Genomic DNA, 26,811 nt, shown 5'->3' with positions numbered 1-26,811 from the left:
TAAGACAGCCGGTGGGGGTAAGCATATCCCAGTTTAGGTAACCTGGATAGTATGACAGAACTCTGCAGACTATCTCTGCAGTAGATTGCAACTCTTCAGCAGTTCTATCTTGACGGAAAATGTTGTAGTTGGGGATGGAAATTTCAGAATTTTTGGTGGCCTTCTTAAATCAGGATTCAGACACGGCTAGGACATCAGGGTTGGTGGAGTGTGCTAAAGCAGTGAATAAAGCAAACTTAGGGAGGAGGCTTCTGATGTTAACATGCATGAACCCAAGGCTTTCACGGTTATAGAAGTCAACAAATGAGAGCGCCTGAGGTTACACAGGGCCTGGGTTAACCTCTACATGACCAGAGGAACAGAGGAGGAGTAGGATGAGGGTACAGCTAAAGGCTATAAGAACTGGTTGTTTAGTGCGTTGGGAACAGAGAATAAAAGGAGCAGATTTCTGGGAGTGGTAGGATAGATTCAAGGCATAACGTACCGCCAAGGGTATGGTAGGGTGCGAGTACAGTGGAGGTAAACCTAGGCATTGAGTGACGATGAGAGAGGTTGCATCTGGAGGCACAAGTTAAGCTAGTTGAGGTCTCCGTATGTGTGGAGGGTGGGACAAAGGAGCTATCTAAGGCATGTTGAGTGAGACAAGGGGCTCCGCAGTAAAATAAAACAATGACAGCTACCCTAAACAACAGTATACAAGGCATATTGACATTAGAGAGAGGAATAAAGCAATCATAACTGCTGATTAGGAGAGCTAAGACAACAACGGGTAAGACAACAACAGGGTAAACAGCTAACGGGTAAGCAGCTAACAGGTAAACAGCTAACGGGAAAATGGCGATGAATGAGCAGAGAGGGTCAGTTATCTACACACAGGGCCTGAGTTTGAGGCTGGGGCCAATAGATAAACAAAATGAAGTACCGTGTTAATGAACAGTCCAGCAGATATCAGTTGTGTAGCCAAGTGATCATAGGGACCAATGAGCAGCAACAGATGAAACAGGGAGCCGTTCAGTAGTCGTTACTACGCTAGGCGAGCGGGAGACAGGGCATTCAGAAAGCTAGTGGGCCGGGGCTAGCAGATGGGTCTTCACCGACATCCACGATACAGAGGCCGGTTGAGAGCACATCGGCCGAATTACGTCAGCAGACCAGTCGTGATGGATTGAGGTATTGTAGTTGGTGTACTTCGTTGGTTAGCAAGGGAGATGTGCCTAGCTCGAGGCTAGCTCAAGGCTAACTGGTGCTTTCTTCTGGACAGGGGTGTTAGCCACAATAGCCACTCGGTAGTAGCTAGCTAGCTGCGATGATCTGGTGTAATGGTCCACTGTTTGTGGCAGGAATCCGGTGATGTAGTGGAGAAAAGCAGTCCGATATTCTCAGGGCTGATATCACGCTGTGCAGACTGGCAGTCATGCGATGAATACAACAGGACCTTACAGTGAAATGCTTACTGACGAGCCACTAACCAACAATGCAGTTAAAACATTTTTTGAAATGGATAAGATTAAGAAATAAAAGTAACAAATTATTAAAGAGCAGCAGTAAAATAACAATAGCGAGACTATATACAGGGCGGTACCAGTACAGAGTCAGTGTGCGGGGGCACCGGTTAGTTGAGGTAATATGTACATGTAGGTAGAGTTATTAAAGTGACTATGCATAGATCATAACAACAGAGAGTAGCAACGGTGAAAAAGAGGAGGAGGGGGGCAATGCAAATACTCTGGGTAACCATTTTATTAGATGTTCAGGAGTCTTATGGCTTGGAGGTAGAAGCTGTTTAGAAGCCTCTTGGACCAAGACTTGGTGCTCCGGTACCACCGGTACTAGGGTGGCTGGAGTCTTTGACAATTTTTAGGGCCTTCCTCTGACACCGCCTGGTATACAGGTCCTGGATGGCAGGAGGCTTGGCACCAGTGATGTACTGGGTTGTACACACTACCCTCTGTAGTGCCTTGCGGTCGGAGGCCGAGCAGTTGCCATACCAGGTAGTGATGCAACCAGTCAGGATGCTCTCGAGACCTATGCCAAATCTTTTCAATCTCCTGAGAGGGAACTGGTTTTGTCGTGCCCTCTTCACGACTGTCTTGGTGTGCTTTGACCATGTTAGTTTGCTGGTGATGTGGACACCAAGGAATTTGAAGCTCTCAACCTGCTCCACTGCAGCCCCGTTGATGAGAATGGGGGTGTGCTCTGCCCTCTTTTTCCTGTAGTCCACAATCATCTCCTTTGTCTTGATCACGTTGAGTGAGAGGTTGTTGTCCTGGCACCACACAGCCAGGTCTCTGACATCCTCCCTATAGGCTGTCTCGTCGTTGATAAGACTGTGGTGTCATCAGCAAACTTGATGATGGTGTTGGAGTCGTGCCTGGCTGTGCAGTCATGAGTGAACATGGAGTACAGGAGGGGACCGAGCACACACCCCTGAGGGGCACCTGTGTTGAGGATCAGCGTGGCAGATGTGCTGTAACCTACACTTAACACCTGGGGGCGGCCCATCAGGAAGTACAGGATCCAGTTCAGAGGGAGGTGTTTAGTCACAGGGTCCTTAGCTTAGTGATGAGCTTTGTAGGCACTATGGTGTTAAACGCTGAGCTGTAGTCAATGAACAGCATTCTCACATAGGTGTTCCTTTTGTCCAGGTGGGAAAGGGCAGTTTGGGAGCAATAGAGATTTCATAATCTGTGAATCTGTTGGGGTTTGATGTGAGCCATGACCAGCCTTTCAAAGCACTTCATGGCTACAGACGTGAGAGCTACGGGTCGGTAGTCATTTAGGCAGGTTACCTTAGTGTTCTTGGGCACATGCACTATAGTGGTCTGCGACAGGTAGCCAGAGGTTAGAGCGTTGGACTAGTAACCGACATGTTTCAAGATCGAATCCCCGAGTTGACAAGGTAAAAATCTGTTGTTCTGCCCCTGAACAAGGCAGTTAACCCTATTCATAGGCCGTCATTGGAAATAAGAATTTGTTCTTAACTGACTTGCCTAGTTAAATAAAGAAAAAAAAACGTGAAAAAAAACATGTTGGTATTACAGAATCGGACAGGGAGAGGTTCAAAATGTCAGTGAAGACACTTGCCAGTTAGTCATCGCATGCTCGCAGTACACGTCCTGGTAATCCATCTGTCTATGCAGCCTTGTAAATGTTGACCTGTTTAAAGGTCTTACTCACATCGGCTGTGGAGAGCGTGATCACACAGTCTTCTGGAACAGCTGATGCTCTCATGCATGTTTCAGTGTTACTTGCCTCGAGGCGAATATAGAAGTAATTTAGCTAGTCTGGTAGGCTTGTGTCACTGGGCAGCTCTAGGCTGTGCTTCCCTTTGTAGTCTGTAATAGTTTTCAAGCCCTGCCACATCCGACGAGTGTCGGAGTACAATTCGATCTTAGCCCCGTATTGATGCTTTGTCTGTTTGATGGTTCGTCTGAGGGCATAGTGGGATTTCTTATAAGCTTCCGGGTTAGAGTCCCGCTCCTTGAAAGTGGCAGCTCTAGCCTTTAGCTCAGTGCGGATGTTGCCTGTAATCCATGACTTCTGGTTGGGGTATGTACGTACGCTCACTGTGGGGATGACATCATTGATGCACTTATGATGATGTACTCCTCAATGCCATCGGAGGAATCCTGGAACATATTCCAGTCTGTGCTCACAAAACAGTCCTGTAGCTTAGCATCTGCTTCATCTGACCACTTTTTTATTGATCTAGTCACTGGTGCTTCCTGCTTAAGTATTTCCTTGCAAGCAGGAATCAGGAGGATAGAATTATGGTCAGATTTGCCAAATGGAGGGTGAGGGAGAGCTTTGCATGCGTGGAGTATAGGTGTCCCAGAGTTATTTTTCCTCTGGTTGCTGCAGGGTGCTGAGGTGTTGGCTTATTGAAATGCTTATTGAAATGATAGATTATCATATATTTATCGGTGGTGACAGTGTTTCCTACCCTCAGTGCAGTGGGCAGCTGGGAGGAGGTACTCTTATTCTATCTCTTATTAAACATTTTGGAATTAGTGCTACAGGAAGTATAACCAGCCAGCTGTATGTTGATAGTGTCGTTGTTCAGCCACGACTCCGTGAAGCATAAGATATTACATTTTGAATGTCCCGTTGGTAGTTTAATCTTGTTGGTAGGTCATCGATTTTATTCTCCAAAGATGACATGTTTGCTAGCAGAATGGTAGGAAGTAGGGGTTTAGTCGATCGGCTATGAATTCTCAGATGGCAGACTGCCCTACTGCCCCTTTTTCTCCGCCTGCTCTTCACGCAAATTACGGGGATCTGGGCCTGTTCCCGATAAAACAGTATATCGTTCGCATCAGGCTCGTCAGACTCGTTAAAGGCAACAAAGGATTCTGCCAGTCCGTGGTGAGTAATCGCAGTCCTGATGTCCAGAAGTTATTTTTGGTAGAGACGTAGTGCACTATATAGGGAATAAGGTGCCATTTTAGACACAACCCCTTACTGTACTGGGTGGCTGCTCTGGTCTCTTTTCATTGCTCTCTAATTACCAAGTTAAAAGGCTGTCAGTGGTCAGGATGGGTTTTAATAGGTCATGACACCCTGGCTGGTTTTAATCACTCTGTGAGGGTCTGAGGACACCATGAGCAAGATACACATAATACAAGCACACACAAACACCTAGTTACATTTTACATTTTAGTAATTTAGCAGATGCTCTTATCCAGAGGGACTTACAGCAGCAATTAGGGTCAAGTGCCTTGCTCAAGGGCACATGGACATACTTTTCACCATGTCAGTTCTGGGATTCAAGACAGCAACCTTTCTATTACAGGCCAAATCTTTTAACAGATAGGCTACCTGCTTCTCATATGTATGCAAGCACACATAACCACAATCCACAGCACGAATAATAGTATACATGATCTGAATTCCAGTCTCAATAGTCAGGACACAGACACACATACATATAGGGGGGTGACCTGTCGGAGCACAAACGCAGCTACATCAGTGGACTCCCAGTAGGAGGCATGGAAGAGATGAGGCAGTGCCACAGTGGGGAAGGAGGTCAGCACGTCTGGACAATACAGAGAATAGTCCAATCTCTTAGAGCCCCACCAGCTACTGGAAACTGAGGCGGCAGACGCGCACGCACGCACGCACGCACGCACGCACGCACGCACGCACGCACGCACGCACGCACACACACACACACACACACACACACACACACACACACACACACACACACACACACACACACACACACACACACACACAGAGGAAGAGAGAGAAACACACAGAAGGGAGATAATTAACACAGGCATATCAAGATAAGGTTTTCTTCGAGTTATTTAAAGTGATTTGTGGGTACTAATTGGTATTATTCATCTGGTCTTTTAGCCACTGCAGTATTAGATTTGCAATAGAAATAGGTTAATGTGAGGTAAAATCTGGAGAGGCAAAGTTGGGTCTCATGAGTCTGGCTATATCTACCCACCATAGATAATTGATTAAATAATGTACAAAGTGTAGCCCGAATGTGACCTTTTCTTCTGATTGCTAATGAGCAGTCTACACCCCCTTCTCTCTCTCTCTATGCCCCCCTCACTCTCTATGTATCTTTCTCTCTCTTTCCCTCTTGTTCTCTCTCCACCCCCTTCTCTCTCTCTCTATGCCCCCCTCACTCTCTCTCTATCTTTCTCTCTCCCGTGCCCTCTATCTCTTGCCTTTCTCTCCCTCTCTGCCTGTCTCTCTTTTGTTCTCTCTCCCACTCACTGTTGGTGATGATACTACTCATCCGGCCAACAGAGCAGAAGGACGTCTCACTGTCCATGCTGGACACACTGGCCCTGCGCCCTCCTCCTCCCCTCCCACTGTCTGTTTCAGGGGAAGGGGGCACGGTCGGGGCACCAGGACTGGGCTCTGCCTCCAGGAACACCTCTGGGTGGCTCTGGATACCATCAGCTAGAGAGTGAGGGGGAGAGGGGGAGAGAGAGAAAGAGAGATAGGTAGAAAGAGTTAGGGAGAGGGAGTTCAATTAAATAACAATGAACTAGTAACGTTCTCTGTGAATCAATACTGTTACATGGTCTAATAGGAGAGTATGTGGTATTGGCTTGTTCTGTGTGTCCCAGAGGAAGGCCTTGGACACACACATTGTCAGGTAATTAGGTTGGGCTTGTAATGATCCAGGGATTGTGACCGATGGTGATGACCAATCAACATACCCAACCCCAGGAGCTGAGAGAGAGAGGTCAGTGAGGGAAACTGTTAACAACTACATTACAGGCCAGATGGCCCTAGTTACTCATCACCTTTAACCCTTTATGTTTGGATGGATGTGTTTGTTTTGTCCCCCCACTGTACAGGCATTACTTATAGCATTTCTTTCACATGACCCATCAATTTAGACAAGTGTGTCTGGGTAAGTGTCATCTAATATTTATAAAATATTTTTATCTGGACACTTTCTGTTTACCTGGAATTTTTCCTTATTGTAGGCTACTACTTTTACCACTTTTAGTCTTAACCTTTACTACACTACTCACTGTTTCGCACATGAGATGGGTGGGGCTGGCTTAAGAGGGTGTGAACAATGCTGAATGGGTGTTGACAAAGGAGAGCTCTCCAGTAGGTACCAACACATTCAAAGGCCATTTTCTCAAAAGTGAGTTTAAAAGTTTATCAACTTTCAAAGCAGAATTACTTTCCCATTGTACCTCAAAAATGCAGTGTATGATAACATTTGGTAGCTCTGAGTCTATACTTTTATCCAATGTAAAAAAAAAACGTGGCTACATAAGACCGATTTCAGCCGGTTGGTCACATACATGTATGCTTTCTTTCTCTGGCAGTATGATAACTAGGGCTCAGGCCTGGTTAGCATGGTTACAGTTCAGTGTTACAGTACAGTTTTGTTGTTTATAGTAATACAATCTGTAGTATAGGCTATCTGAGTGCATCAATATTGTTCCAATCAATTCTCCAGCTCTGGCAACATTATCATTAGCCTTCTGTAACATCTATGCCATGGTGTCTACTGTAGACAGAAAGATGGAGGAGACGGACAAAGACAGTGAATTGAATGTAAAAAAAAATAAATAAAAGCATTGACATAACAATATCCATAAAAGCAACCCCATAACAATTTCCAACTTGGTATCTCCCAAATGGCACCCTATTCACTATATAGTCCACTACTTTTGATCAAGGTCGTGGTCAAAAGTAATGCACTATAGGGAATAGGGTCCCATTTGAGATGCAGACACAGTCTGTTGTCGGTCTGTCTTCTGTCTCAGTTATATGTAAGACACTTGCCGTATAGCATGGTAATCTCTCTCATTACATTTAACATTGACTGACTGTTCCTCTGAAAGGAACAGACAGTCTGAGTGTCTGCCTGGGAAACATTTCATTGAGTGGCTGCCTGAATGTCTGCCTGGAGAACTTTCCATTAAGCACAGCCATATTTAAGGGCAGGTCTGTGTGTGTATAATGTATGTGTGTGTGTGTGTGTGTGTGTGTGTGTGTGTGTGTGTGTGTGTGTGTGTGTGTGTGTGTCTGTCTGTCTGTCAGAAGATGTGTGCATGCATTTGTTATGCATGTATGTGGATTTTTGTATTTGTATTTTTGTATGTGTGTGTGATTACTGGTTACCGAGTAGTGAATTACTGGATGCCACAGATGTAGAGGGTGGACCAGACCCTGTTTGATTACATGTTCTCAGCAGGATATGTCCTCTCCATGTTGAACCAGCGGATCCATCAGTAGTCAGGAATGTCATTTTTACATTATGACAGGGCCAGTAGAACACAAAGGCTGGATGCTTTCTATTATGGGCAGCAGGGGGGAGGGGATGAGGGGAGAACAGTTTGAGAGAGCAGCATGGATGGTAGAATCTGGAGATACACAATGAGAGAATGTTCCTGTATCAGAATGCTAAACAGGGAGCAGTGCATCTCCACTTCTACTGGTCATCTGTTAGAGGACCGCCGTTTGTATTCCTTTATATAACCAGCTATCTATGGAGAGGCAATTTGTGTGTTGGATGCTTGTTTTCATGATGCGTCTGTGTTTATGTGTGTGTGTGTGTGTGTGTGTGTGTGTGTGTGTGTGTGTGTGTGTGTGTGTGTGTGTGTGTGTGTGTGTGTGTGTGTGTGTGTGTGTGTGTGTGTGTGTGTGTGTGTGTGTGTGTGTGTGTGTGTGTGTGTCTGTATGTATAAGTGTGTATTTACTATATGTAATTATATTCCTGTGTGTTTGCATGTCTGCATATCAAAATATGTTATTGGGAGCCATCATCTATCAGCTCGGTCCTTAAAGGATGTCTACTTTCAATACCAATCCATTCCAGTGAGGTTAACTCTTTGTGTTGCTGCCGTTGTGACCTTTAGCGGGCGTTTAAACAAAGCATCAGATGCTTCTCCACGCTATCCGGCTGTCAGTCTAATTTCCACCGTCTGTAAGGGACTGGCAGCCGCAGCGGAATACCAATTCTAGGCCGCTTTCCCAGGCAGGCGTGTGGGGGAATCAGGTGGAGCTAATACAGGCCTGCGGTTATGGTGGCCAAGAAAAACCAACAGTTTGGACTGGTCTTTTTAAAGGCATGGGGAAAGGTGCCATGGATGGTCACATACATCTTGATGGTGTCACACAGGGCTAAGTAAATGTTGGAAAATAAACTATCAGCATACTAGAGTGTGTGTGTCTATTGGAGAGTGAAATTAGTGTTTTGTTGTATGGCAATTGGTGTAAAAATGTGACTGGGTGTGACAGATATTTTCTTTCATCTGTTGTATCCTTTCACGTGCGCGTACGCAAGCACATGCTTGAACACACGTGCACGCACACACACACACCAGAGTTTCCTGTAAAAAAAATTAAAAGCTCTGGCCAATTGCCCGAAAAAAAAAAATAATCCCATTGTAAAATAATGCATTTTATCCTATTCATTGTAGGAAATACCAGTCGATGGAAATACATTTGACCAGTCATCCTTATCTATAGGTTCATTTGCATAATTTTGTAGAATTAAATTGGCGCTTGGTTGTTTTTGTTAGTCGTTATGTTTATCACACGAGCCCAGCACACAGATACAGAGCCTACAGTATATTCTAAATTCAATTGTGTGTTAAAAGCTGTTTTGATGGCCACAATTAAAAAGAGCTACTAAAAATAGCTTTATTTCCCAATTGGTAAATGAAGCGCACTTACCATTCTCCATTCAATTGCATATAAGAAACAGTAGGGAGGCTTCAGTGCGCCACACAACACTTTGGAGGCAGTAGGCATTTTGAAAACATATACTTAATTGTTTGAAACCTAAATGTTTTACTTTATATTATGAGGCATGTCTTACCTTTCTTCAAAGTTAAATAAGACCATAGAATTGTGAAGACAATTATTTTATAAAGACCTCATTATGCCATTGAAATCAGTAGCATAATTCTCTTATGTTTTCAAATGACCTTTGCTTCTTTGTCCAGTAGCCAAAGGCACAATGCTGGTTATATTAGCAACCCATGCTAGTTGTTGCATCTTAAGATCTCCCCTTTTCAAAATTTCATTGCATTCTTGAGTTGCATGTTCTGTTATGAATAACCATCATCTAAATGTGATTTCTATCATTCTGAGCATCGTTACGCACCCAATGCATATGGGTCTGGTAAATTTCTCAAATATCCTTTAAATTAAAATGCTGCAAGTCAAAATGTTGGCACCACATTCTACTAACGCACACACAAACAAAGGGACGGCAGGTAGCCTAGCGGTTAAAGCATTGGACTTGTAACCGAAAGGTTGAAAGATCGAATCCCCGAGCTGACAAGGTAAAAATCTGTCATTCTGCCCCTGAACAAGGCAGTTAACCCCCTGTTTCTAGGCCGTCATTGAAAATAAGAATTTGTTCTGACTTGCCTAGTAAAATAAATATAAAAAACACACACTCAATCAATTATTTGCTATCTTTAATGAGCCCTGTTACTTCTACTCTCAGTGGAGCCCTCATCCTCTGTCACTTCAGTGTTGTGGGGACTTTGTCTTTCACAGCACACTGCACACAGACAGGGGACACTGACTGTGACGCATTCTCTGTCGAGAGAAAGAAACACCACCAGGATTTTAACGATGTGTGCTGGAGGAGAAACAGAGGTTGAGAGTGTTACAGAGAGAGAGAGTGATGGATGAGGGGGAGATGAGAGAAAGACAGAATCTTCCGAATGTTGGTGACTGTCATATAATGCAAAATATAAAATAAAATATTTGAAAGAAAATAAGACTGCGGGTGAAACAGAGAGGGATAAAGAGGGTCAGATGCTTGAGTTCTATGTTCTGAGAGAGAGAGAGAGAGAGAGAGAGAGAGAGAGAGAGAGAGAGAGAGAGAGAGAGAGAGTGTGAAAGAGAGCGAAAGAGATAGAGAGAGGCAGGAAGTAGAGAGAGAGAGAGAAAGAGAGAGAGAAATTGGGAGATATATGACAATATCTGAGGGGGAGGTAATGACAGGGAGGTAGGAGAGGGGTGAGAGAAGAGGACAGGGGGTAGGAGAGGGCTGAGAGAAGAGGGCAGGGGGTAGGAGAGGGGTGAGAGAAGAGGGCAGGTGGGTAGGAGAGGGGTGAGAGAAGAGGGCAGGTGGGTAGAAGAGGGGTGAAAGAAGAGGGCAGAGGGTAGGAGAGGGGTGAGAGAAGAGAGCAGGTGGGTAGGAGAGGGGTGAAAGAAGAGGGCAGAGGGTAGGAGAGGGGTGAAAGAAGAGGGCAGAGGGTAGGAGAGGGGTGAGAGAAGAGGGCAGGGGGTAGGGGGTAGGAGAGGGGTGAGAGAAGAGGGCAGGGGGGTAGGAGAGGGGTGAGAGAAGAGGGAAGGGGGTAGGAGAGGGGTGAAAGAAGAGGGCAGAGGGTAGGAGAGGGGTGAGAGAAGAGGGCAGGTGGGTAGGAGAGGCATGAAAGAAGAGGGCAGAGGGTAGGAGAGGGGTGAGAGAAGAGGGCAGGGGGTAGGGGGTAGGGGGTAGGAGAGGGGTGAGAGAAGAGGACAGAGGGGTAGGAGAGGGGTGAAAGAAGAGGGCAGGGGGTAGGGGGTAGTAGAGGGGTGAGAGAAGAGGGCAGGGGGTAGGAGAGGGGTGAAAGAAGAGGGCAGGGGGTAGGAGAGGGGTGAGAGAAGAGGGCAGGTGGGTAGGAGAGGGGTGAGAGAAGAGGGCAGGGGGGTAGGAGAGGGGTGAAAGAAGAGGGCAGGGGGGTAGGAGAGGGGTGAGAGAAGAGGGCAGGTGGGTAGGAGAGGGGTGAGAGAAGAGGGCAGGGGGGTAGGAGAGGGGTGAGAGAAGAGGGCAGGTGGGTAGGAGAGGGGTGAGAGAAGAGGGCAGGGGGGTAGGAGAGGGGTGAGAGAAGAGGGCAGGTGGGTAGGAGAGGGGTGAGAGAAGAGGGCAGGTGGGTAGGAGAGGGGTGAGAGAAGAGGGCAGGGGGTAGGAGAGGGGTGAGAGAAGAGGGCAGGGGGTAGTAGAGGGGGTGAAAGAAGAGGGCAGGGGGTAGTAGAGGGGTGAAAGAAGAGGGCAGGGGGTAGGAAAGGGGTGAGAGAAGAGGGCAGGTGGGTAGGAGAGGGGTGAGGACAGAGGCGTAGGGAGCTACCAGGAGAACCAGGAATCGATTAGGGACCACAACACCACTATCAGTATGGAGGGTCTGAGCTATAGATAGGGATTAAGGAGAATGAAAGCACCAAGGTTGTGGTGGACAGCGGACAAAAAGAGGAGATTTTCAGGATTATACTGTGGCCTTCACTACACCCCAGCTTCAAAGGTATACTGTTCTCTCTGTCTGTGTGTGTGTGTATGTGTGTGTACGTGTGTGTGTGTGTGTGTGTGTGTGTGTGTGTGTGTGTGTGTGTGTGTGTGTGTGTGTGTGTGTGTGTGTGTGTGTGTGTGTGTGTGTGTGTGTGTGTGTGTGTGTGTGTGTGTGTGTGTAGAATATTGCTGCCGTGCAATGCAAGGACTGAACTCCCTGTGCGATATGAAAGACATAACCATACAAACTCAGAAGTTGACAGCTCCAAAGCATTAGCTGTTTATCTATTACAGTACCAGATGATCCTCATTCACTTCCAGCTTTAAGCTCAGTCAACAGAAACACAACCAAACAGAAAGCATATTTTCTCTGTATTACTGCCCTTCGTCACAATAAAGACTCCACAATGTGGATGGGTATTGATGGTAGAGCCTTACCCATAGGAGTAGGATTTGATCGCTTCTCCATGTCATCATCGCTTTAACTAATTACCACATTATAGCACCAAGGGAAATGAGTGGGGTGTTTCAGTGTGTGTGTGTGTGTATGTGCGTGTGTGTGTCTGCATGGGTGTGTTTTCATTTAACTCATAATTTGACAGCCTCTGAGCCTGATCAATAGATTTAGTGGTGTAATTAAAACTCAGTAAAGCTGTGAGAGACTGTGGCTGTGTCCCAAATGGCACCCTATTCCCTATATAGAGCACTGCTTGTGCACTGCTTGTGCTCTATATAGGGAATAGGATACCATTTGGGAGGCAGATGTGAGAGTGTGAAAGTCTCCTTGCACAACACCAGTCTCTCAAACTACTGATGCACCATGAGACTCCTCCCCTCTAATCAAACATCATGTTTTCTAACTGAGAGGGACTTCTGAACATGATGAAAACATATTGTGAGTAAGCAGTTTCCTAATATGGGGAGTTGCTAACAGATCATTTGCTGTTGATGTTGCTGTGACATTATCTGAATTTTTCGCGGTTACTTCACGAAGTAGGTTTATATGAACATGTTTAGGTCTGTGGCACTCCCTTATGAACCATAAGTAAGCAGTGTCCGAGCCAGAATGTTCCATAGGGCAGGATCCTTTCTCCTGTTTCGGTAGCGTGAAGCAGCTTGATGTACAGGTTCGCCCCCTTGACAGAACCAGAACGGCTGTAGGTTCCAGTATACTGTACAGCCTTCGTACTACTCCCTCCCAGTGATTTACCTTGAGAGAGGCAGGGGCAGAGGCAAGGTGTTTAAGTCTCAATGTCCCAAAAGGAGGCAAAAACATTATTTAAATAAATCAGGGCTTTATTAGGGTGTTAAAGCCAGCCCTAATACTTACCTACCCTGACACATCTAGCCCAGTAATACCACACCACACAAACACAGGTCTGTACGTGTGCAGTCTAAGGGTAACGTACCACACCAGAGGATGAATTATAATGACTTTGAAACGCAATGCTTCGGCTATGATTCTGTAAGGCTAACAGACAGTGAGAGCCTCAGTTCCACCACTGTGTGTGTGTGAGAGAGTGTGTATGTGCACGCATTTGTGTGTGTGTGTTTCAGAATCTAAGAAATCCTAGCATTACCCCTGCCTTCTCACTACAAACCAAATCAAATGTATTTGTCAAATGCACAGAATACAGCAGGTGTACTTTCCTGTGAAATGCTTACTAACGAGCCTTTTCACAACAATGCAGAGTTGAAAAGTGAGAACATTTTGATAAATAAAAAGAGGAAATAGTAAGACAATAAAATAACAATAACAAGGCTATATACAAGGAGTACCAGTACCGAGTCAATGTGCAGGGGTAAGAGGTAGTTGAGGTCATTTAGGTCAAATGTACATGTTGGTAGGGGTAAAAGTGACAATGCAATCACAATAGATAATAAACAGAGTAGCCGCAGCGTATGGCAAGAGTGGGAAGGAGTGTGAAAGTGTGTCTACGTGTGAGTGTGTGTGGGATCCATATGCATGTGTGTGTTTTGTGTGTGTGTTTTGTGTGTGTGAGCATATGTAGTGTGTGGGTGTGTGTCATGTAGGTGTGTGTTGATGTGTCAGTGTAGTATGTGTGAATGTGTGGGTAGAGTCTAGTATAGTTTGTGTGAATGTGTGGGTAGAGTCCAGTATAGTATGTGTGAATGTGTGGGTAGAGTCCAGTATAGTATGTGTGAATGTGTGGGTAGAGTCCAGTATAGTTTGTGTGAATGTGTGGGTAGAGTTCAGTGTAGTTTGTGTGAATGTGTGGGTAGAGCTCAGTGTAGTTTGTGTGAATGTGTGGGTAGAGTTCAGTGTAGTTTGTGTGAATGTGTGGGTAGAGTTCAGTGTAGTTTGTGTGAATGTGTGAGTAGAGTTCAGTGTAGTTTGTGTGAATGTGTGGGTAGAGTTCAGTGTAGTTTGTGTGAATGTGTGGGTAGAGCTCAGTGTAGTTTGTGTGAATGTGTGGGTAGAGTTCAGTGTAGTTTGTGTGAATGTGTGGGTAGAGTTCAGTGTAGTTTGTGTGAATGTGTGAGTAGAGTTCAGTGTAGTTTGTGTGAATGTGTGGGTAGAGTTCAGTGTAGTTTGTGTGAATGTGTGGGTAGAGCTCAGTGTAGTTTGTGTGAATGTGTGGGTAGAGCTCAGTGTAGTTTGTGTGAATGTGTGGGTAGAGTTCAGTGTAGTTTGTGTGAATGTGTGGGTAGAGCTCAGTGTAGTTTGTGTGAATATGTGGGTAGAGTTCTGTGTAGTTTGTGTGAATGTGTGGGTAGAGTTCTGTGTAGTTTGTGTGAATGTGTGGGTAGAGTTCAGTGTAGTTTGTGTGAATGTGTGGGTAGAGTTCAGTGTAGTTTGTGTGAATGTGTGGGTAAAGATCAGTGTAGTTTGTGTGAATATGTGGGTAGAGCTCAGTGTAGTTTGTGTGAATGTGTCGGTAGAGCTCAGTGTAGTTTGTGTGAATGTGTGGGTAGAGTCCAGTATAGTATGTGTGAATGTGTGGGTATAGTTCAGTGTTGTTTGTGTGAATGTGTGGGTAGAGCTCAGTGGAGTTTGTGTGAATGTGTGGGTAGAGCTCAGTGTAGTTTGTGTGAATGTGTGGGTAGAGTCCAGTATAGTATGTGTGAATGTGTGGGTATAGTTCAGTGTAGTTTGTGTGAATGTGTGGGTAGAGCTCAGTGGAGTTTGTGTGAATGTGTGGGTAGAGATCAGTGTAGTTTGTGTGAATGTGTGGGTATAGTTCAGTGTAGTTTGTGTGAATGTGTGGGTAGAGCTCAGTGGAGTTTGTGTGAATGTGTGGGTAGAGATCAGTGTAGTTTGTGTGAATGTGTGGGTAGAGATCAGTGTAGTTTGTGTGAATGTGTGGGTAGAGCTCAGTGTAGTTTGTGTGGATGTGTGGGTAGCGTTCAGTGTAGTTTGTGTGAATGTGTGGGTTGAGTCCAGTGAGTGTGCATAGAGGAAAAAACTAAAATGCAAATAGTCTGGGTGGCTATTTGATTAACTGTTCAGCAGTCTTATGGCTTGGGGGTAGAAGCTGTTCAGGAGCCGTTTGGTGCCAGTCTTGGCGCTCTAGTACTGCTTGCCGTGCGGCAGAAGAAATAACAGTCTAAGTTAAGGTGCTCTAAATGGTGTAGTGTAGAACCAACCTACTTAGAATTATCCAAATATTTCACACTGGATTTGAAATGCAAAACCCAAAAGCTGATGAATACAGTACGGCGATACAATTATAACAGAAAATACGCTGGTATCTCCTCCATAGTTGAATTGATTTTCTATTAACACTTTCCCTCTGACTCACCTATTAGTGTGCAGCGTCCGTCTCCCAGGGGGTAGCGCTGGTAGCGTGGCATGGGGAAGGGGGGCAGCTTGTGGAAGAGGGGCTCCAGCAGGGGCTCCAGTCTGGAGGCAGAGGGGTCCGAGGGGTAGAACAGGTTGAAGATCTGGGTGCAGGCAGGACGGAGTTGGCTTACTGAGGGACACAGGACAGCAGAAAGCAGAGATTGGGGGGCTCTTAGTCTGTGAACTAATAAATTATAAAGCTTGTGTGTACAAAATGTGTAATGTGATGTGCAGTGATGTAAAGTACTTGAGTAAAAATACTTTAAAGTACTACTTAAGACATTTTGGGGGGTATCTGTACTTTACTATTAATATTTTTGCTAACTTTAACTTTTTACTCCATTAATTTTCCCTGACACCCAAAAGTACTCGTTACATTTTGACAGGAAAATTGTCCAATTCACACACTTATCAAGAGAACATGCCTGGTCATCCCTACTGCCTCTGATCTGGCGGACTCTAAACACAAATGCTTTGTTTGTAAATGATGTCTGAGTGTTGGAGAATGCATCTGACTATCCGCCAATAAAAAAGAAAAAAAGAAAATAATTCCCCGTCTGGTTTGCTTAATATAAAGAATTTTAAATGGTTTATACTTTTACTTTTGATACATAAGTACATTTTAGCAATTCTATTTACTTTTGATACTTCAATATATTTAAAACCAAAAACTTTTAGACTTTCACTCAAGTAGTATTTCAGTAGGTGACTTTTACTTGAGTAATTTTCTATTTCTATTAAGGTATCTTTACTTTTACTCAAGTATGACAATAGAGTACTTTTTCTTGCACTGGTGATGTGTGGGAAAGGCAGCCCTTTAAATATATTTATAGTCTAAAAAGGCTCTAAAAAGCTGCATCTGACATAGTGGTGTATTCAAGCAAAAGAAGTATGATGATCGATCTGGTCCATCAGCGAGGTAGCTAAAAATTGTGGGGAAGGTGTTGCATCAGGGTCTGCCTAGACACAGAGGTGTGTGAGAAGTGTGTGTTTCTCTACCAACACCTACCCTGGACAGCAGGCAGTACTGTACGTCTCATGGCCAGCACCAGGCCAAGTGGACAGCCCAGCAGGAAACATTCAGAGACCTCAAAGTCAAACCTCCCTGGGTTCAAAATCAGACTGCTGCTGCTGCCAGGACGCAGGTCCACCCCCTCCTGCATCAGACTGGGAGAAGAGGAAGGAGGGAGGGATGGAAGGAGAGAGGGAGATGAAAGAGAAGAGAGAAGTAGAGAGAATGTGTTTTATTTTTATAAACCAAATCTACAAATGTTGCAATTCCTGTAGAAAAACAAGAAAATGGAAGGGTATACCAAACAACAAATCTACTACTTCGTTCTTAGAGAGACTGACTCAAATTCAAATACTGCATCTCTCCTACTCATTATAATGGATTTTACTACTAAATCCACTTTGTGTGTCCTGAGTGGGCATGTAAATAACAGGTTGGATGAGCATGTTTTATCTGGGAGACAAGACTGGGGCCTTAGTAGGCAGAGCAGAGAGATGGATGGGGCTTGTGGATGTTTGAACAGCCAAACTGGCCTTAAACCTACTGCATGGCTATAAACCTACAGACCCTGCAGCTGTAGAAGACCTCTTGACCCCTCCAGTTTAACCATAACTAACACTTCCATCACAAAGGCCAGCATGGAGAGAAGGATTATGGTCTGTGGCCAGCCTAAAAGGGTAAATCAATCTGCCTTGAATTGCCGGATGCTCTATTTGTCTTTCATCTTCCCACTACCTGCCTCTCTCACTTGCTCTAACTTACAAACTACTTTCCTGCCCTCCATCAATTCACAGCAAATTGCTAATAACCCATCTGCAACTGCCTGTCTATATGATAAAGTAAAAACATAATTGCAAAAGGGTTTTCTAATGAACAATTAGCCTTTTAAATGATAAACATGGATTAAGCTAACACAATGTGCCATTGGAACATAGGAGTGATGGTTGCTGATAATGGGCCTCTGTGCGCCTACGTAGATATCCCATTAAAAATCAGCAGTTTCCAGCTACAATACTCATTTACAATATTAACAATGTCTACACTGTATTTCTGATCAATTTTATGTTATTTTAATGGACATTTTTTTTTGCTTTTCTTTGAAAAACAGGGATATTTCTAAGTGACCCCAAACTTTTGAATGTAGGGCATATATAAATTGACAGTTATGACAGAATCCTGGAGGTTTTCTCCAAGGTGTGAAGCTATTTCAACAAGTCCAGGCAATAACAGGCGACACTGATAACTCGAGCTTGACTCCCAAGTTTCTAAACCGTAACAAACCATGGTATAGTGTCGCCATAATATTTTAATTGATATTTTAGCGATCCGCAGTAGAAGACGTCCTAAATGCCCCCTGCCTTCAGATCAGATGTGTTTAACAGTTAACTTGCACTTGTTATGCATTTTAGGCTATGGATGAGAAAGTGAACTCGTTCCAAACGCGTAGCTCAGTTGAATGCAGCTTTGCGATCTATTGACATCAAGGGTTGCATTAAATAGGCACACTATTTTTTATGATGCATTTGGCGATGTTCAAGTAATTTGCACAAAACGTATAAACGAAAGCATTCACTGTGAAAGTTGATACACGTAGGCCATCCATATATAGGCTATGCGCAGCACTTCGTTCAATTTATCGAAGCAGTTATTGTTTTCTTGCTCAAACCTCGAGCAACACCTGTAAAACTCAAGACCTTTGACTCTGTGTGCCACAGAAAGTATTTGAATCTAGCCACAAAATTAAGGAAAATAGAAGGGGGGGGGGATTCTGGCAGGATGCTATCATCCTCTTTAACCACTTCACCAAATCTTTTCCAAACATGACTTTTCTGTCCCTCCCTTCTCTTTATTTTCAACTCTCCTTTCTCTGCTTTTGTCTTATTGAATTAAACTTCGACAATGCCCTTTTTTCCACCATGGATTGATGTTAACATTTTCTGCCTCTTCTCAAAAACATTATTTGGCGATTGTCGATGTCGGCAATTTGGCGCGTATACATTTAAGCCGGAATGTATAGGCTTAAGCACTAATACCAGATAGCCTAAAATAATGAAAGAAAAACGTCAATGTAGATTATATACATTTCACAATAATGATACATTTACAGATTTTTTAAAGGTATTGTTTCTCTTTATTCAAACCGCCCACCAACCACCCACCCTTCAGCCATGCAATATTTAATTACCCTAAATCCACACTGCAGATATAACTGCAAGGACTGCGGATAGAGTAAAATCCCCTGGTTGAGGTGAAAAGGGAAGCTTTTGACAGGCAGGTGACCCAGAGATAGGCAGGCTTCCCAGAGGCCCCTGATGAGTGGGCTGATGCCTGGGTATCACAGCTCTAAAAACAGCCTAAACTGAACCAGAGCAGAGCCCTCCCTGTGAGGGGGTGGGGATACCCTGTGGGATGGGCTGGGGGAACTTTCATAGAGAATAGGGTGCCATTTACGATTCAGCCTAGGTTGTCAGGGATCTGGCTACTGTAGCCTGCTAAATAAAATGCTATTTCTATGACTATAACTACGTGAGCCTCACATGTGACTTGGAATGGGAACACTGGTTGCTTGGTGCTGGTTAATTGGTAGCATGGTAGTGAGCTGGGAGCTCCCCATCCAGCCAGCTATAGCTGCAGTAGTCAGTCTCCTACAGTATGCACACTGGCTATTTATAGACTACAGCAGGCCGACAGGGAGGTCGGCAAGTTAGACAGGCAGGCATATACTGTAGATAGACAGACAGAAAGGCAGACAAGCAGACAGGTAGACAGGCAGGCAGAAAGGACCATATTGCAGCAAATATTGATGACAGAGTGACACACATAGAAATAAAACATCCCATAACAACCTGGCTGAGGGCCAGATAGCTATAGTACATCTGGGTTATCCCATCACACCACAGAGAACATAGCTAGATGGATAGATCTGCACTCATATACACATCATTCAAAATGTCACTATAAATGTCTGGAATAAACATCGGGTATAGAACTGCGTGATAAGAAAACATGTATTCAGATATGATTCTAATGACAGTGGTATACGGCAAGAATGTGATGGTAGGAGTATACTATTATGGGATTTTCCCTAAGTCTGAGTATCTACATACAGTATTTAACCTTTATCTTAATTGAATCGGAATGTCAACAGAGTCCTTGCCAAGAGAGAGAAAAGGCAGAATAATCCCCACTGTGTATCACAGTGAGAAAAGGAAAAGTACACTGTTACTACTGCCTCATAATCCAAACATGATGCATGAATTGTGCTTTTGGAGGTATTGTCCCCCACTTCTGGAGGACAATAGAAATTGAAATTAGAGTTAGGGTTGAGCCGGGAGTGGACATGAAGCTAAGGTTAGGGTTATGGCTAGCTTCCATCAGGGTGCTGTTCTCTGTCTACAGTACCTGCTGAAGAAGCTGTGTTGTCCTGTAGATGTGTCTCCATCGTACGAGTCGCTCTGTTTCCTGCTGAGGGGCTGTCTGGCCTGGCTGTGTCCATCGCTGGGCATTGCCGAGATATCAATGTTGCTCTTACTCAGCCTCTTACTGGAGCTGAGGCCCAGGCTGGGGCTGTGACAGGGGCTGTCCTCAGGGTTATCCTGCGTGGGAGGAAGAGAGCGAGGGACACAAGCCTTCACGCTTCACTCACACTCAAATACCATAACTGTACAAAAACGAGCAGCTCATTGCTAATCCCTCTCTCTCAGCACATATGAGAATGTGGGAGCTGGCTAGCTACCAGACCTGGATTTAAATACATGTGTATTTGAGTATTTCTATTTGAAATACTTGTTTTCTGTGTATGAGTATTTTTGTTCAAATTCTTGTTTCTAAATACATTATTTAAAATACCCTTAGGACCAAACAGACCTGAGTTTAAATGCATGGAGTATTTAAATATTTGTATTTAAAAATACACTTGCCTGTGTTTGATTATTTTTCAAATACAAACCAATACTTTCCATATGTATTTCCAAATACATTCTAATATTCAACTACTTACTTTGAAATGTCTCTGAAAGTAATTTAAATACCCTCAGAAGTATTTCAACCCACGTCTGCTAACTCCAGAGAGATTTTAATCCTGTTTTATGTTTGAGGCTATGGGAGAGTAGAAGTGGGCAAAGTAGATTTGAGGTTAGAGAGAGAGAGGGGAAATAGGAGAACAGATATAGAGAGAGTGAGAGAAAGAGAAAAACTCCCATATCTACTGGGTGAAATTCCACAGTGTGCCATCACAGCAGCAAGATTTGTGACCTGTTGCCAAGCGAAAAGGGCAACCAGTGAAGAACAAACACCATTGTAAATACAACCCATATTTATGCTTATTTATTTTATCTTGTGTCCTTTAACTATTTGTACATTGTATATATATATATATATATATATATATATATATATATATATATATATATATATATATATATATATATATATATATATATATATGACATTTGTAATGTCTTTACTGTTTTGAAACTTCTGTATGTGTAATGTTTACTGTTAATTTTTGTTGTTTTTCACTTTATATATTCACTTTGTATGTTGTCTACCTCACTTGCTTTGGCAATGTTAACACATGTTTCCCATGCCAATAAAGCCCTTGAATTGAATTGAGAGCAGAGAGGGGAGAGAGGAGGGGCTCGGACAGAAAGAGCAGCCCAGGGGATCATGCAGTGCTACGGTAACTGGGTGTAAAAAAACAGGATAAGACAGGCCAGCTCAGGACTGAGAGAGAGGACACCGAGTAATTTCAAGGTCTTGGCCGGGATAGCATGGGGTAGGAGAGATTTTCTGAGAGGAAAGCTGTCTGAACAGAGAAGAACTTACACAATTCTAGCTACACGCCATGGGGAGATAGTTGAATAGCACAGAAAGCACAAACTGAAAGTGTAATACCTCAATTCAAAATTCTCTTAGGGGCATCCACAAGTGCAGTTTTACAGAACATGTTAGAGAGCAAGTTGATTGAGTTGTAATGTGTCATGTTCCTACCTTGAGGCTCTCAGTGCTGTTGTTCCTGCTGCTGCTGTGGCTGGGGCTGCTATGCTGCCTCTGGCTACTACTACTGCTGTTGCTGAAACACAGGGCGTCGAAGCACAGCACACCTCCCACACAGTCGCCCATCACACACACCTGGACGGGAACACACACATGCACGCACACACAGACGCACATACAGTACACACACACCGTTTTAGAAAACCTCTCTCCACTCAATCAATGAAGGCTGCCAAGCCTCCCCAGCAGGCATATTTAGGCCCCGTGCCTGTTCAGATCCACAGTTGTATCTGAATGTCAATAGCACACTTCATTAGGACTGACTCAGTCTGAGGGAACAACACAATTTTCTCCTTAATTGGTTTGACGTGCCACCATTGTACTTGGCTTCCTGACTAAGAATTGCGTTATGCCCACAAATCTTGTCAAAGTTATGCAAGGAGATGAAGTTCAATTTAATAGAGTTTAAACATTGTATGGTTTTGCCGATAATGCGCTCTTTAAAATTACAGCGCTTAATTTTGAACACAGGTCCTTATCAGAGAGGGGATTGTCCACAGGTGTGTGAGAGTTAATGGGGTCTTCAGACGGCATGATAAAGCTGCAGGTCTCTGGCGACACTAGTCCCCACAGTGAACACAGAGGATTACCCAGCCCTCTCTATCCCAATCATCACTTCCTCTGGAAATTATTGGCTTCCATTAAATGGACTGCAGCACATCATTGGATTTGGCCTGAGAGATTAGAGGGAATGAGATCTCCCATTGTCTCTCTCCTCTTCTCCTCCTTTGTTCCTTACAGTATGACTGATCTCTAGTGAGTCAGTGTGACCCTGTGGGAGCCGAGGGGACACTTTAGGAGGACGGACCCACCTGGCCAGTGAAACCCTATATTGGGGGACACTTTAGACGGATGGACCCACCTGGCCAGTAACGCCATTTATTGGGGGACACTTTAGAGGGGTGGACCCACCTGGCCAGTGAAGCCTTGTCTAGGTGGGACAGTAGAGGACAGACCCACCTGACCAGTGAAGCCCTGTCTAGGGGACACACTAGAGGACAGACCCACCTAACCAGTGAGGCCCTGTCTAGGTGGGACAGTAGAGGACAGACCCACCTAACCAGTGAAACCCTGTCTAGGTGGGACAGTAGAGGACAGACCCACCACACCAGTGAAGCCCTGTCTGGGGGGGACACTAGAGGACAGACCCACCTGGCCAGTGAAGCCCTGTCTGGGGGGACACTAGAGGACGGACCCACCTGACCAGTGAAGCCCTGTCTGGGGGGACACTAGAGGACGGACCCACCTGACCAGTGAAGCCCTGTCTCGAGGGACACTAGAGGACGGCCCACCTGACCAGTGAAGCCCTGTCTGGGGGACACTAGAGGACAGACCCACCTGGCCAGTGAAGCCCTGTCTAGGGGGGACACTAGAGGACAGACCCACCTGGCCAGTGAAGCCCTGTCTCGAGGGACACTAGAGGACAGACCCATCTGACCAGTGAAGCCCTGTCTAGGGGGGACACTAGAGGACAGACCCACCTGGCCAGTGAAGCCCTGTCTAGGGGGGACACTAGAGGACAGACCCACCTGGCCAGTGAAGCCCTGTCTAGGGGGGACACTAGAGGACAGACCCACCTGGCCAGTGAAGCCCTGTCTAGGGGGGACACTAGAGGACAGGCCCACCTGGCCAGTGAAGCCCTGTCTCGAGGGACACTAGAGGACAGACCCGTCTGACCAGTGAAGCCCTGTCTAGGGGGGACACTAGAGGACAGGCCCACCTGGCCAGTGAAGCCCTGTCTCGAGGGACACTAGAGGACAGACCCATCTGACCAGTGAAGCCCTGTCTAGGGGGGACACTAGAGGACAGACCCACCTGGCCAGTGAAGCCCTGTCTAGGGGGGACACTAGAGGACAGACCCACCTGGCCAGTGAAGCCCTGTCTAGGGGGGACACTAGAGGACAGACCCACCTGGCCAGTGAAGCCCTGTCTAGGGGGGACACTAGAGGACAGGCCCACCTGGCCAGTGAAGCCCTGTCTCGAGGGACACTAGAGGACAGACCCGTCTGACCAGTGAAGCCCTGTCTAGGGGGGACACTAGAGGACAGGCCCACCTGGCCAGTGAAGCCCTGTCTCGAGGGACACTAGAGGACAGACCCATCTGACCAGTGAAGCCCTGTCTAGGGGGGACACTAGAGGACAGACCCACCTGGCCAGTGAAGCCCTGTCTCGAGGGACACTAGAGGACGGCCCACCTGACCAGTGAAGCTCTGTCTGGGGGGGACACTAGAGGACGGACCCACCTGGCCAGTGAAGCCCTGTCTGGGGGGGTGTCACTAGAGGACGGACCCACCTGGCCAGTGAAGCCCTGTCTGGGGGACACTAGAGGACGGACCCACCTGACCAGTGAAGCCCTGTCTCGAGGGACACTAGAGGACGGCCCACCTGACCAGTGAAGCCCTGTCTGGGGGGGACACTAGAGGACAGACCCACCTGGCCAGTGAAGCCCTGTCTAGGGGGGACACTAGAGGACGGACCCACCTGGCCAGTGAAGCCCTGTCTGGGAGGGACACTAGAGGACGGACCCACCTGGCCAGTGAAACCCTGTCTAGGAGGGACACAAGAGGACAGACCCACCTGACCAGTGAAGCCCTGTCTCGAGGGACACTAGAGGACAGACCCGTCTGACCAGTGAAGCCCTGTCTAGGGGGGACACTAGAGGACAGACCCACCTGGCCAGTGAAGCCCTGTCTCGAGGGACACTAGAGGACAGACCCATCTGACCAGTGAAGCCCTGTCTAGGGGGGACACTAGAGGACAGACCCACCTGGCCAGTGAAGCCCTGTCTAGGGGGGACACTAGAGGACAGACCCACCTGGCCAGTGAAGCCCTGTCTAGGAGGGACACTAGAGGACAGACCCACCTGGCCAGTGAAGCCCTGTCTAGGGGGGACACTAGAGGACAGGCCCACCTGGCCAGTGAAGCCCTGTCTCGAGGGACACTAGAGGACAGACCCGTCTGACCAGTGAAGCCCTGTCTAGGGGGGACACTAGAGGACAGGCCCACCTGGCAAGTGAAGCCCTGTCTCGAGGGACACTAGAGGACAGACCCATCTGACCAGTGAAGCCCTGTCTAGGGGGGACACTAGAGGACAGACCCACCTGGCCAGTGAAGCCCTGTCTCGAGGGACACTAGAGGACGGCCCACCTGACCAGTGAAGCTCTGTCTGGGGGGGACACTAGAGGACGGACCCACCTGGCCAGTGAAGCCCTGTCTGGGAGGGACACTAGAGGACGGACCCACCTGGCCAGTGAAACCCTGTCTAGGAGGGACACAAGAGGACAGACCCACCTGACCAGTGAAGCCCTGTCTCGAGGGACACTAGAGGACAGACCCGTCTGACCAGTGAAGCCCTGTCTAGGGGGGACACTAGAGGACAGACCCACCTGGCCAGTGAAGCCCTGTCTCGAGGGACACTAGAGGACAGACCCATCTGACCAGTGAAGCCCTGTCTAGGGGGGACACTAGAGGACAGACCCACCTGGCCAGTGAAGCCCTGTCTAGGGGGGACACTAGAGGACAGACCCACCTGGCCAGTGAAGCCCTGTCTAGGGGGGACACTAGAGGACAGACCCACCTGGCCAGTGAAGCCCTGTCTAGGGGGGACACTAGAGGACAGGCCCACCTGGCCAGTGAAGCCCTGTCTCGAGGGACACTAGAGGACAGACCCGTCTGACCAGTGAAGCCCTGTCTAGGGGGGACACTAGAGGACAGGCCCACCTGGCCAGTGAAGCCCTGTCTCGAGGGACACTAGAGGACAGACCCATCTGACCAGTGAAGCCCTGTCTAGGGGGGACACTAGAGGACAGACCCACTAGGCCAGTGAAGCCCTGTCTGGGGGGGGGACACTAGAGGACAGACCCACTTGGCCAGTGAAGCCCTGTCTGGGGGGGACACTAGAGGACGGACCCACCTGGCCAGTGAAGCCCTGTCTGGGGGGTGGGACACTAGAGGACGGACCCACCTGGCCAGTGAAGCCCTGTCTGGGGGGGGCACTAGAGGACGGACCCACCTGACCAGTGAAGCCCTGTCTGGGGGGGGCACTAGAGGACGGACCCACCTGGCCAGTGAAGCCTTGTCTGGGGGGGGACACTAGAGGACGGACCCACATGGCCAGTGAAACCCTGTCTAGGAGGGACACAAGAGGACAGACCCACCTGACCAGTGAAGCCCTGTCTCGAGGGACACTAGAGGACAGACCCATCTGACCAGTGAAGCCCTGTCTAGGGGGGACACTAGAGGACAGACCCACCTGGCCAGTGAAGCCCTGTCTCGAGGGACACTAGAGGACAGACCCACCTGGCCAGTGAAGCCCTGTCTAGGGGGGACACTAGAGGACAGACCCACCTGGCCAGTGAAGCCATGTCTAGGGGGGACACTAGAGGACGGACCCACCTGGCCAGTGAAGCCCTGTCTGGGGGGGGGGACACTAGAGGACAGACCCACCTGGCCAGTGAAGCCCTGTCCGTCCTGGGACTCGAGGAAGCTGTGGTAGACCTGGTTGGTGCGGGTGATGAGAGTTGCCACGGCGTCCTGGTAGTTTGGTGCTGCGATGGCAAGGAGCGGGAGGGCAGCCAGGGGCAGGTGGTCAACGCTGCTGGACACACAGCTCTCGTCATAGCTGTACGGGTTCAGACTGGAGGGGATAGGAAGGAGGGGAACACACAACAGGAAGTCATTTGTGTGCCTTGAATAACAATCAATTCAATATGTTTTTTATCCCTGAAAAAGGACTTGTATTCCCATAGTTTTGTGTCTTACATGGAAAATGGAAAGTATCTATATGGTGAATGGAAAGCCCTCTGACATTTACAGTATCAACAGGCATTCATTCATCAAGCGTTTCCACTGCACAAAAATGTCATGGGAAATGGAATTTGGAAAAAGTCTTGTAATTGGCTGTTTCTGATAATCCAAGGTTATTTTGGGATAAAGAGCCAACAAAATGAGTTGTTACCATGGAATGTATAAATATGATGAATGAGCCTGTGGCTATTCATCCCCCCCCACTCTCTCTCTTCCACTCACTCTCTCTTCCACTCTCCTTACAGGTGCAGGCTGGCAGACTCTCCCCTGCTGGCACAACCTCGCCTCCTCTGAATGTCTGATAGCACCCTACGCTCTGTTCATCTGATGTGTGTGCATCGTGTGTGTGAATCAGAGTGACAGAGTGTCCAAGATCCATTATCCAACAGTGTGGGGAAACAGTGA

General features: G+C 46.7%; 1 protein-coding gene and 1 long non-coding RNA gene across 7 annotated transcripts in view; both read right to left on the bottom strand.

The window, feature by feature from the left end:
- The window catches only part of LOC118396866 (membrane-associated phosphatidylinositol transfer protein 3-like), a 121,271-nt gene that overhangs the window by 26,827 nt on the left and 67,633 nt on the right, over positions 1-26,811 (bottom strand). For all 3 annotated transcript variants that reach the window (XM_052467626.1, XM_052467627.1, XM_052467625.1), the window contains 7 exons: positions 26,047-26,236; positions 21,535-21,675; positions 19,945-20,138; positions 16,540-16,697; positions 15,490-15,660; positions 5,737-5,925; positions 4,941-5,089 (listed from right to left, as the gene is read on the bottom strand). In XM_052467626.1, coding sequence (XP_052323586.1) covers positions 4,941-5,089; positions 5,737-5,925; positions 15,490-15,660; positions 16,540-16,697; positions 19,945-20,138; positions 21,535-21,675; positions 26,047-26,236 — 1,192 coding nt within the window. The remainder of the gene's footprint in view (positions 1-4,940; positions 5,090-5,736; positions 5,926-15,489; positions 15,661-16,539; positions 16,698-19,944; positions 20,139-21,534; positions 21,676-26,046; positions 26,237-26,811) is intronic.
- LOC127908688 (uncharacterized) lies at positions 24,492-25,356 on the bottom strand. Of its 4 annotated transcripts, none has more exons than XR_008068036.1 (3): positions 25,321-25,356; positions 24,987-25,081; positions 24,492-24,511 (listed from the first exon to the last, which is right to left on the bottom strand). It is a non-coding gene; the product is annotated as an uncharacterized LOC127908688 (long non-coding RNA). The 4 variants fall into 4 exon arrangements; XR_008068033.1 differs by lacking the exon at positions 25,321-25,356 and adding an exon at positions 25,226-25,284; XR_008068035.1 differs by lacking the exon at positions 24,492-24,511 and adding an exon at positions 24,522-24,606.

Source organism: Oncorhynchus keta, chromosome 18, assembly GCF_023373465.1.
Source record: "Oncorhynchus keta strain PuntledgeMale-10-30-2019 chromosome 18, Oket_V2, whole genome shotgun sequence".
NCBI lineage: Eukaryota > Metazoa > Chordata > Actinopteri > Salmoniformes > Salmonidae > Oncorhynchus > Oncorhynchus keta.
The sequence above is the reverse complement of the archived record's forward strand: the minus strand, read 5'-3'. Positions and strand labels throughout refer to the sequence as shown.